This window comes from Oryza sativa, chromosome 10 (assembly GCF_034140825.1).
Source record: "Oryza sativa Japonica Group chromosome 10, ASM3414082v1".
NCBI lineage: Eukaryota > Viridiplantae > Streptophyta > Magnoliopsida > Poales > Poaceae > Oryza > Oryza sativa.
The window spans coordinates 11,189,984-11,202,842 of NC_089044.1; the positions used below are offsets into that span (position 1 = coordinate 11,189,984).

A 12,859-nucleotide genomic window follows, 5' to 3' on the forward strand; every position below is an offset into this window, starting at 1 on the left:
AAAGGCAACTGCCAATGACATAAGCAATCCCAATGGTAAATTGGCAATCCTATTGGTCGATTTCAGGGTTGGAAACCTCGATCTTGTGAACGAGGGTCGGCTCTATGCCGTAAGTCAGTGTATACTGTAGTCAGCCCTTTGCTGCCCTATTCCCATCTTCTTCAATTTCCCTCTTTCCTCTTCAATGCTAACCTAGTCCTCCTCATCCACATTCTATTCCACATTCCCTCGTTCAATCCCTCTTCCTTACCTTCTTCTTCCCCTTCCTGTTTTGTTCTGCTTTGGCGTTCGTAGGGGGTCATGGATCTGGATGGGGATCCACCCCTGGAGGATGAGCATGAAGTAGTCCACTCTCAACTTCCAGAGATTGCCACCTCTCTGGAAGCGATGACAATCACACCAACAAAGGAGATCAGAGTGAGGTTGCAACAGTCTCCTGAAACGGCAACAGTTCAAGCCACTCACAACCTCCTCATGAAGGTTGGACATTCTGGAGGCCAGCAGAGGCAGATCCCTTTGGAGGCTTTGAAGAAATCAATGGCAAAAGCTTGGCAAAGAGTTTATCTTGACATCTCTCAGGTAGAAAGCAATCTCTTTATGGCTCATTTTCGTAATTATGAAGATCTGTCCTGGGTTTGGCAAAAGCAACCGTGGTCTTTTGGCAGTGATGTTTTTCTGCTTGAATGGGTTTCTTTGGATGAGAAAATTAAACCTATGTCAGCTTACACTTTCAAGCATCTTATGGTTAATGTGCGTATCTATGGCATTCCCCCAAGTCTTAGAAATGTTAAGAATGTCAAGTTGGCTGCTGAAAACATAGGTCAAATCTCAAAAGCTGAACCAATAGATCCAGATAGTTTGCTGAGGAATCAGAAATTTGTTTCTATTAGAATCAGGATTGATGTGGAAAAACCAGTTCCTGATCATGTTATCTTGGAGCTTCCTGATAAATCTGAACTTAAAGCTTTTCTGCATTATGAAAGAACTCCCATAATATGTACTTTTTGTGGTCTCCTCTTCCATAATGTTCAGGTCTGTCCTCAAAGACAAAGAATTATCATTCAATTTCCAGATGCATCCGAGGAAGATCTTAAAGATAAACTAGGAAAGTGGATCACTCAGATCGATTATATGCCATCAGAGGCATTTTTGGATATGGAGGAATCCAACAAAAATTCAATTGTGGAAAAAATCAGGCAACATTTTTCTTCTCCTCAATTCAAGAACATTCAAGAACAGCAGAAGCAGCAAGAGAGAGGAAGTGGGACCAGCCAGTCATTAATGCCCAAGCTAGATTGGAAAAAAGCGAGTGAGAAAGCTTTGACTTTAGCTGGTTGCAGCACTGTTCAAGGGCCCCCAAGTCAAGCTGTTCACACTACCACAGCAGGCAAACAATGTGAGAAAAAAGACAAAGAACCTGATATACAAAGTACACCAGAAGTTGGTACCGAAGAGATGTTAGTACATGGAAGTACAGAGAAAAAGAAGCTGGTTTCAAGTACTATAGAGGATCATGTCAGCTGCAACTCAAAGAATGTCAATACTGCTGGTAAGGTGCATCAGATGGAACCAGTCCAGTCTGTTCCATTGGTTCACCGAGTTTCACCCAGTGCAAGTGCCCATCAGAACAGTTTAGTTAACCCTGCTATTGGCACCAACGAAGTGCAACACAGAAGAAGCACAAGAGCTACCAAGATTTATGAGACAGCCTCACAACATTTAAGTAAGAAGAGAGGGTTTCATGAAGCAGCCCATGAATCTACCAAACGCCATTGCTCCCCAACTACTTCAGCTACCTCTTCCTTCTCGATTGTGGGAGGTGAAGAACATGGAGGGATTGAATCAAGAAGAGCTTCTCCAACTAACCATCATTCAGCACCAATCAGGGTTCCAAGTAGAAGAGGTGGGCAGAGAGCTACAAGATGGGATCAGAGAGGAGGTTATGGTGGTGGAATGGTGACCTCCACTTCTTGGAGACCTCTTGCTGCTGCTCATTCTGATGTCATTCAAAGAGATGCTCCAAGATCCCCTCAAAGCATTAACAATTTTCATAGCAGGAAGCATACTTGGAGTGCTTTGGAGGTGCATCATGATATCTTTGTTGATCAAGCTGCTGGAGATACTCAAGGGGGTGGTGCAAGTGATGCTGGAGCTAGCTCCAGGCTGATACTGGCTACAGATCCTAGGGAATGCAATGTTTCAGAGATTCAGCTTGTTGATCCCAGTGCTGGAAACGGTGGAGATGGAAGTGGAAAGAATGATGGATGGGCAATGGCGCCAGCCCATAAGGCGTCAAGGGCGCCATGAGTCTTTTAAGCTGGAACTGCCGAGGTATGGGGGGTCACCTCGGCAGTAGGAAAATGCAACACCTCCAACGCCTAATATACTCTACTAATGCTAAGGTAATCTTTATTTCAGAAACAAAAAGCTCTAAAGTCACTGCTTCTGATCTGATCCATCATTTTCATGTAGCTAATAGTCATGTGGTTCCTGCTGATCAAGCTTCTGGTGGTCTGTGGCTGATGTGGGATGAAGACATGGATCTTACTATAGTTCAGTCTAGTATTAATTATATCTTAGCTTATGGAGTCTATAAGAACTCTGGTCCTATTTTCAATCTTCTTTGTATTTATGGTGATCCTAGTCACAAGGCCACTAGTGCCATGTGGAGTGAAATCTCCTCTTTTGTTGTACATAGTAGTCACAGACCTACCTTTTGTATGGGAGACCTTAATGAGATCATGCATGCTAATGAAAAGTATGGTTTGGCCCCTCCTAATCAGAATCGTATTAATATTTTTAAGCATCATGTCAATAATCTGGGGCTTATGGATATGGGTTATAATGGTCCAGCTTACACTTGGTCCAATAAGCAACAGGGTAAGGATCTGGTTTTGGAAAGGTTGGACAGATGTCTTGCAAATGTGGAATGGTGTTTTAATTATCCAAATACCACTGTTTATCACTTGCCCATGTTGTATAGTGATCATGCTCCCATCATTGCCATTCTCAATCCGAAGAACAGGAGGCCTAAAAGATCTTTCATGTTTGAAAATTGGTGGCTGCTTGAACCAGATTTTAATCAGCATGCTCATTCAGCCTGGCTGCAGTCTGTAAACTGTCATTTTCAGAGAAGAACAACCTTGTTAGCAAGATCCTTAACCTCTTGGAGCAAAAAGAAGAAACCTCTTCAGCAGCAATTGGATCAGTTGGAAGAAGATCTGTTGAAAATTCAGAGTTCCCCCGACAGAGAACATTTGTACTTTGAGGAGAAAAGGATTGTGCAACAACATGATATTACCATGCAGAAGCTGGCCGATTATCACAAACAGAGAAGTAAGAAGCATTGGGTCCAGAAAGGTGACAGAAACACTTCTTTCTTTCAAAAAGCAACCCAGAAGAGAAGGAGAAAGAACAGAATCTCTAGTGTTATCCATAATAATTGAATAATCAATGATCCTGATGAGATAGCAACTGTCTTCACTTCTTACTTTGAAAATCTCTTTCAAAGCTCCAATACAGATGATGCCACTCCTTCTATGGATCAAAATGACAATGATGTAATTTTTCCTCCCCCTGAAATCCCTTCTGAAAATGACATCCTGGAAATTCTAAAGCAAATGCGAAGAGATGCCTCCCCAGGGCCAGATGGTCTCAATGTTGCATTTTATAGAGCTGCCTGGAATTGGATAAAAGACGATGTTACTGCCATGGTAGGCTCCTTCTATGAAACAGGTAAGCTTCAATCAGGTATGAATGCTACTAATATTGTTCTTGTTCCTAAAAATTCTAATCCTAAGTCCCCTGCTGATTTTAGACCCATTAGCCTTTGTAATGTTTCTTATAAAATCATTGCTAAGTCCTTGGCTAATTACATTCAGAATAAACTTCCTAACCTTATTTGTGACACTCAGCAGGCTTTTGTCAAGGGGAGACGCATCTCTAATAATATTGTGCTTGCTCAGGAAATTGCTCACTCTATTAATCTCACCTCTTTTAATCAAAAAGCTTTTCTTTTAAAAATAGACTTGTCTAAAGCTTTTGACAGGATTGAATGGAGATTCATAGCGGACGCTATTTGTCGTAAAGGGTTTCATGCTAATTTCGTTCGTCTTGTTCTTTCCTGCATCAACTCCGCTAATTTTTCTGTTGTTATAAATGGTCAATCGTACGGGTACTTTTCAGCTCATCGAGGTATTCGTCAAGGTTGTCCTTTATCGCCTTATCTTTTTGTCCTTGCGATTAATGAACTTTCTGACCAGCTTGCAGATGCAATTCAAAGGAACCACATTTCAGTAATAAAGTTAGGACAAAATGGTCCTTCCATTCATTCTCTGATGTTTGCAGATGATCTAATCATTGTGGGGCAGGCCCAACAAGAGGAAGTCAGGAAAACCTCTGAAATAATCAATTCCTTTTGTCTCAGATCAGGCCAGACTCCAAATTGGGGCAAATCTTCCATCCTGTTCAGCAAAAGTACTCCTGAAGAGGTAAGACAAAATATTCTTACAATCTTTCCTGTTTCTCTTATGAACTCCAGCACAAAGCATCTAGGGCATCCTCTTCTGGTGAGTGCAAAAGACAGAAATGCTGCCTACAGTTTCATTGTCGACAAGTTTAAAAGCAAGCTTACTACTTACAAAGCTAATTCTCTTTCTCATGCAGGTAGGCTTGCCCTCATTAAATCTGTCTTTGCTTCCATTCCTATTTATTACATGTCCATCATGCTTTTCTCAAAAAAATTGATTGCTAAACTAACTGCTATTATAAGGAAATTTTGGTGGACAGGAATTCAAGCAGATGGTGGCAAAAAAGGAATGGCTCTTAGGTCTTGGAAAGACATTTGCAAACCTGTTTCTGAGGGAGGCTTGGGCATAAGAGATTTGATGGCTGTAAATAAAAGTATCCTTGTCCAATCTGCCTGGAGAATTCTTACTAATCCAAATGATCTTCTATCCTCTGTCCTAAAATCAAAATATTTTCCAAACACTTCCTTTTGGAAGGCTAGAACAGATATGCCAAAATCTGCTTTCTGGTCTTCTATTCTTCAGGTAAGGGATGTCTTGGAGGAAGCTTCAGTGTGGCAACTTTCTAAAGGTGATATTTCTATTTGGAGCCAACCCTGGTGCTCTATTTGGAAAAACATTCATGATCATCTTAATCTTGATAATCTTCCTTTTCACATGCCTGATAAGGTTTCTGATCTTTGGGATGAGAATAAGAATTGGGATGCTCAGAAAATAACTCAAATTTTTGATAGTGCAGCTCAACATTCAATTATGCAGGTTCAGATTATGCAGGGAGAGGAGGAAGATAGGCTTTGCTGGAAGTACACACCCTCAGGAGTTTGTTCAGCCAAGAGTGCTTACAAGACAATTTACAATGAAATGTACCCCAATCAAAATCAGGTCAGTAATTTAACAAAAAAATCTTTTGAAATTAATCTGGAAACACAGGTACATGCCTCCCAGAGTCAAAACTTTTGGATGGAGGCTGCTGAGTAATGCTCTCCCAACTGCTCAAAGAATGCACCACAGGATCAAAACCGTTAGTCCCAATTGTCAGACCTGTGGTCAAAGGGAGGATGACTTGCATCTCTTCTTTCTCTATAATTTCAGTCGTTTATGTTGGTTCATCTCTGACTTTAATCTCAAAGCTGATAATCTTTCTTCTCTAGGCTCTGTTCAAGATATTATTGCCTATCTTTCAGCTAATGGCATCAATATATACAATCTTTTAATTATGCTTTGGCAGATTTGGAAAGCAAGGAATGATATCAACTTCAAAACAAAGATTTGGGAGCCACAACAAGTGTGCAATGCTGCGCAGGCAATGGCAAAGACATATGAAAGTGTTCATCAAATGGAAGAAGACAGTTGCCAAGACTTCAATCGGGCTGAAGAGAATAATATAAGAAATTCTATTGTTAAAATTCCTACAGGAACAAGAGTTTATGTGGATGCCTCTTGGAAGGAAGAGAAAATAGGAGTAGGGATCTTCATCCACAACCCTAGCAATCACAATGCTATTGTCATCAAAGCTCAAAGTCTCAATGCAGGAACTCCTTTGCTAGCAGAAGCTGAAGGATTATTTTTAGCTATGCAAATTGCTCGTCATCTTCAGCTGCAAGACCCTATTTTTCTCTCAGATAACAGTGAGATAGTGAATGTTGTGCAGAACGAGGACTACATACAAAACCCCGGACATTGGTCTCTGAGACCAATTCTTTCAAGAATTAAAAATTTTCTGCAGGATCAACAAGTTCGAATCATTTGGATCTCTAGAGAGCTCAACAAAGTTGCAGATGGCCTTGCAAAGTCAGCAAGACAAGCTCAGACTAACAGCTGCTTAGCTTTTGATTGCTCTAATATTTCTCACATTTGTTCCAGAGATGTTTGTCCTACTAAAAGAGCTCTTTCCTTCACTCCTAATGGAGCAGTTAATGTAACTCGTGCTTTGTGTTTCTAAAACGCTTTCTTTTAATAAAGTGCATGAGCTCTCAAAAAAAAAAACCTCGATCTTGATTGGGTCACGTGGCACAACGCATACAGTCCCGAATTCTTGGCATGATAAGCGTTTCATGCATGTATTCACACCCCTTCCGCAGCTGTTCGATGCCGTATCAGGGGTCAAAATGGTACGAAAATTTTCCGGATTCCAGACCTATTTTCGAAAACAGAATCTGTCGGTCGGAAATTTTTCGGAATTTTTTAGAAACGGAAATGAATTCGGAAATATTTTCTCGGAAACGGAATCGAAAATGATAAGGGCAGTTTTCGACGGAACTCAGAATCAGTTGGAAATTTTCTCGGAATTTCTGAAAATTTTGTGACTGCGATACCCTGGATTCTTTTTTTAAGCACTGAACAGTGAATACCATGGTTTAAAATATGTGTTATGCAAATATAAAGTTACATAAGAATATTTTTTTCCTGCATTAGAATTTATCAATAGCATTACTCTCTTAAATATATATAATTTATTCCATACTGTGTTTTGTGATGAACTGTTAAGACTTAACAATTGGACTTATATCATTGTGTTTTATGATGAATTGTTGATCGTTGGGACTTGAGAATTGGATTTGTTAGTTTGAGGGGTTTTTGTATTCCGATAAATTTTCGTTACCGTATTCGCGCCGGTTCGTTTTCGCTCCGTTTTCGGTTTCCGACGGAACTCGGAATCGGTCGGAAATTTTCTCGGAATTTCTGAAAATTTTGTGACTGCGATACCCTGGATTCTTTTTTTAAGCACTGAACAGTGAATACCATGGTTTAAAATATGTGTTATGCAAATATAAAGTTACATAAGAATATTTTTTTCCTGCATTAGAATTTATCAATAGCATTACTCTCTTAAACATATATAATTTATTCCATAGACTGTGTTTTGTGATGAACTATTAGGACTTAACAATTGGACTTATATCAGTGTTTTATGATGAATTGTTGATCGTTGGGATTTGAGAATTGGATTTGTTAGTTTGAGGGGTTTTTGTATTCCGATAAATTTTCGTTACCGTATTCACGCCGGTTCGTTTTCGCTCCGTTTTCGGTTTCGATAATATTTGATTCCGTTTTTTTATCCGTGGTTTCCGATTTAAAAAAAAAGAAAATGGAAATGATAAAGGTGGTTTTCGTCCGCCTCCATACCGTTTTCACCCATATGCCGTATACATGGTGAAAAAAAATCCAGTGGACCTAAATGTAAATTACAAGTTCTAAGAGGTTTTTTTTTGTTATAAAATGCAACGTTCCATGACATGCAGACGCGGAAGAAAGCCATTTTTCTTTAGTGACTAACAACTCTGAATGTGTTTTTTGACAGGAGCAGCTACCGCTGAAGCTGAATTTATAGACGGAAAACTGACTTTGAAATGCTTGTTTGTACCACAGAGAAAACTCAATTCATTTCATTTCACAATATTAATGGCTGAGTTCTAGTTTTGAGAGGAGTTCGGGACCTTTCCTCTTATCACGTAAAAAAAGACTGATGGACTAAAGTATTGATTAATTAAGTATTAGCTAACTAAATTTAAGAAATAAATCAATTAATTTAAATATAAAACAAACATATTATCAAAATATATTAAATAATAATTTAAATGAAACTAATTTGGTGTTGAATATGTTGCTAAATTTTTCAATAAATTTGATAAACTAAAATAAGTTCTGATGAAGATAAATGGGGCACACAAAACGAGATATCTATTAGCGTATAATTAATTAAGTTTTAATTATTATAAACTTGAAAAATGGATTAATATGATAGTTTAGAATAACTTTCATATAAAGAAAATTCGCACAAAATACACCGTTTAGCAGTTTGAAAAGCGTGCCACAATATTCTAGAATTTCATCCTCTCCTTCCATGAGATTTGAACGGGACCATAATATGAAACGGATGGAGTATCCAATAATTTACTCCCATCCGTTTCACAACGTAAGTCATTCTAGCATTTCCCACATTTATACTGATGTTAATGAATCTAGACATATATATTTATCTAGATTCATTAACATCAATATGAATGTGGTAAATGCTATAATGACTTACATTGTAAAACGGAGGAAGTATCTATTTATCTATTATATACTAAAAGCCTATCAAACTTACTACAAACGCTCCTAAGCCTCCACATAGGATTTTAAAAACACTCCTACATCGCCATGCATGTGGTGCTCTAATAATTATAGAAATTCTAAGAAACAAAACACCATCGATTTTCATTTACATTATTTTCAACCATCAGATATATTATAAAAGTACTAATTAAATTTATCTCCAAAACCTGCATCTAGATTGCCGTACGTGCACATAAGTACATTAGTTGGTATTTAAAAAACGTACGTACGTACGTACGTATGCACGCCGGGCGAACTGACTGTTTTTTCTTCTTTTCTTTCTCACTTGGACAAAAAATCAAACTGCCCATATTAACTATGCTTTAATTACGTGTACAAATATACATAATTTTGAGTTTCTAATTAGGCGCATGTCGTCGAAACACCAATGAAAAACAAAAATAAATTAACAATATATATTATATAATAGTTAAATTAGACTTGCATTTTTAAAAATAAAAACAACTCCAATTGTAATTAGCAATTTTCAAAAGTTATTCACTCCCTACGTAAAAAGTAATGATATGTCAAAATGATTATCACTAAATTTATCATGAATCTATTTATCATGTATTATGTGTTTTCTCTATTCGTATAATTTTTAAAAATTAAGGATCGTATATATTCTTTTCACACCATACCGGTGTCCTGTATCTTCTACTTAGGCTTCGTTTGATATAGCTCGATGGCTGAGCTTATTCAGGACACATGAAACGGCGTAAGTCATTAGTTCAAGATTAACTAAATGATATAAAGCTGAAAATAGATTAATTTGATTTATTTTAAACTTTATATAAAATATATTTTTAATAATACGCATGTTGCATTTAAATATATACGATGTTGATTATGATTGTCAATTTAATTATGCTGAATAGAATGATTCAGATGGATTATATTTAGATATTATTATTAAAAGATATTTCTTTTGTAATAATTCCTAGATCAATGGGTAGATCACTGGGGTATGTGCTTACAACGAACAAGGAGCAGCCAATCGAATACTACTTTAGAACTAATTGCTTATTTACTTAATCGTTTAATTTGTAGTATATAATAGTCTTTGTCAAAAAAAGGCCTAATATATCAATCGTATATTACCACTAATCCAAAAGTATATAAGTTCTATCCACCATTTGTCAAGTCATACTGCTTACTCGGCATTCATGCACAGTGCACCTAATAATTAGCTGACATCCAATGAGCACTTATATCATCAAGCACCGAAGATAACATACTATACTAAGTAAGGAACTATTAACAAATGGTAGGTAAGTAGAGCATGTCACCTAACCACAACAAACAATAGTCGTCTACAAGCAGATTGCCGGTATCAATAATACATTTCTACACTTCTACCAGCACTCTTAAGATGCATGTCACATAATAGATCGAATGAATCAGAAAAAATCTGAGAAAAAAATACATGGCCATCTATTTACACTTAAACCGATAGATCCACTATCTTCAACCATTAGATTAGATATATTCTAGCTAAAAACCAAACAATAGTCATGCCATCCCACCAAACTTTTTGAAAATAATTTTTTTTACTAATGATGTAAAACAAAATCGTAGACACTCATATAAACGTGTGCACAACCACCTACGAATATACACACTACTATTAGCCAAAAAATACATGCGCATAAAAGTTATCACATGGAAACATATTATATCCATTTATAATTATGTCATTTTCATCTAAACTAGGAAGATAGCCCGCGCATATGCGCGGGCATGTGCGTAAAATTTTATTACGAATGTCCATGTGTAGATGGTTTTCTATCCAAAATATTATTTTACATTATCATAAACTAAAATTGAACTTATTTAACATGCTTTGAACGTTGGTTACTTGCAACATATAAATTGTGAACTAAAATTACATCAAACCGTGTTGTTTTTAATTCATGAGAAAATTTTGTAACGAAACAATTGATGTGTTTCCTATGAATGTCCAATTCTTTTGTTAGATTTTATTTGAAATTTTAAATATTTTCATTTTTTGGTCCTGCTAAAATGTTTGAATATTTCTATCTAGAATGGGTTATAAACCCAACAAAAAGAATTTTAAAATTAGATAAATTTTGTTTAATTTTCATTTCATTTTATCTTCATTTTTTTTGGACAAATCCACTATATGAAGCATCTTTGAAATGCTTTGATCTCAATATAAGTGGGTTGATCCTACAACTTGGCATGGTGTAAAGGCATCCATAATTCTAAATTATCTCGCTCCAATTATGTAAAAAAAATTAATATAGAGGCCATAGTATTTTCTTAGCAAATTACCGCTAAACTGGAGCGTCAGGTAAGAATCACACGTTTGTAGATTGTTCCATGCTATATGTCACAAATTCACGATGTACTGCAGCAAGTTTTACCAAAAAGTAAATGGATACGGTCTTTAAATTCCTATATGGAATTGGGTTATATATTGCTGAGGCGACATCAGGTTGTTTCACTCTTAAGATTCCTTGGTGCAACCAACATGCTTAGTACGATCAGTATGTTGTTCAACTGGCCACATGACTTCATAGATCATATATATAATTTAGACGCTACGATCATCTTAAGATTATTTATTTATCTCCTAAAATGATCATTTATTGATAAAAGCATCAATATCAAAACGTATGGGTAAATAGCTTTTGTATACACGCTGAGAAAAAAATAACTAAGTTGATAGAAAGTCGTTAGATGTCTAATGGGATATAAGTAATGGGTCTACCAGTTTTATAAAAAAATCGACTGGGATATTTTGATTTTTAGTGAGAAATTTTAGTATTTTATTTTATTTAGGGTAAAATTTGCTAGGGACATCTAAAAAATATGTACTTAACCGGGGACACCGTAAGAACGCGTATCAGTTATGGGACACCGAAAAAACTTTATAAAATCCAAAGGAAATGGACAGAGAAACAATAACGAAAGTATGATTTTGCCCCTTGCCTACCAAGTTCAGCTCGCAAACACCTCCGACACTGCAACCGCACCCGCCGCCAGTGAGATGGCTGTCTAGTGGGGGGAGGGGGTTTCGAGAAGGGCCCATGCGCCTGGGCCCGTGGCTCCATGTCGTTCTTGCACTCGTCGCCGCTGCAGTGCAAGGGCCATGTTGGTGTCAATGCTCCGCCACACACCGCGCTTGGGGTTAGCACAACGTGGACCACCTCCTGATTCATGTCGAGCAGGGCGCCGCAAAGCACAAGCTATTGCTGTCAGTCTCGCAGCCGCACCACGCCACGATGCCATACCCTCCACCTCCCATGTCGTGACTACCACGACGTCTGAGCTATATGCGAGCCACACTTGGCAGGAAGGGGGCAAAATCATACTTTCGCAATTGTTTCTCTCCCCCTTTCCATTGGATATAACAAAGTAATGCTGCGGGTATCTAACAGCTAATTACCAGTTTTTTGCAGTGTCCCATAGCAGATATACGTTACTGCAGTATCTCTTAGCTAATTACACTTTTTTTTTATATCTTGTAGTAAATTTTACCTTTAGTAAGTAGAGGCTACAATATGGATGTGGGTCCATAATGTAATTTTTTGTTAGCACTTAAATACAGTCAATATGGGCATTAAGTTATTGTTTTCACTTAAAATAATAATAACTGGCTAGACCTAATAGATGGAGATTCGCTTGTGGTCTTTTCTTTGCCCATAAAAATAATTTTAATTATCATAGAGATAGAAAAACAGAGAAAAGTAAGGCCGCACACCACACGGGAACGGGGATGGAGGGAGGGTTGGGATGTTTCTTTTTTTTAGAAAAAAATTGATTGATCTGATGACCTAAAATATAATGTGTTGAATTTTAAGTCAAAACTGATGGTTGGATGTTATTTTTTTCTCAGATTTATTAGTTCTTTTCTAATTTAACTTTGACAAGTGGCAGCTTAGCAAAACGCGTATAGGGATGTAGAGGAAGGGAATATGGTTTGGGATGTTTTTTATTAGAAAATATATCAATAATGATGTAAAATAATGTGTTCATATTTAAGTGGAAGCCAATGGATGGATGTTTCTATAATTTAAGAATGTCATACAACGATTTAGAAATATTTATAAGAGGTTTAATAGACTTTAACGCCTATTTATGAGATTATTTTCCATAAAGATAATTTTAATTTTAATTATGATAGGGATAAAAAACAGAAAGGAACAGGGAGCCTACAAATTGATACGTGCGTGGTACACGGATATGGGGACATGGGAGGTTTTGGTATT

At 37.1% G+C, this 12,859-nt stretch overlaps 1 protein-coding gene across 3 annotated transcripts; it reads left to right on the forward strand.

The window, feature by feature from the left end:
* Positions 1 to 4,896: 4,896 nt before the first annotated feature.
* Positions 4,897 to 6,512, forward strand: LOC136353725 (uncharacterized). Of its 3 annotated transcripts, none has more exons than XM_066304926.1 (3): positions 4,897 to 5,097; positions 5,286 to 5,408; positions 5,755 to 6,512. In XM_066304926.1, the coding sequence occupies exons 1-3, from the start codon at positions 5,059 to 5,061 to the stop codon at positions 6,466 to 6,468; spliced, it is 876 nt and encodes a 291-aa protein (XP_066161023.1). In that variant the 5' UTR covers positions 4,897 to 5,058; the 3' UTR covers positions 6,469 to 6,512. The 3 variants fall into 3 exon arrangements, with proteins under 3 accessions (XP_066161023.1, XP_066161022.1, XP_066161021.1); XM_066304925.1 differs by having other exon boundaries at positions 4,923 to 5,097; positions 5,266 to 5,408; XM_066304924.1 differs by having other exon boundaries at positions 4,930 to 5,408.
* The last annotated feature ends 6,347 nt before the right edge of the window (positions 6,513 to 12,859 follow it).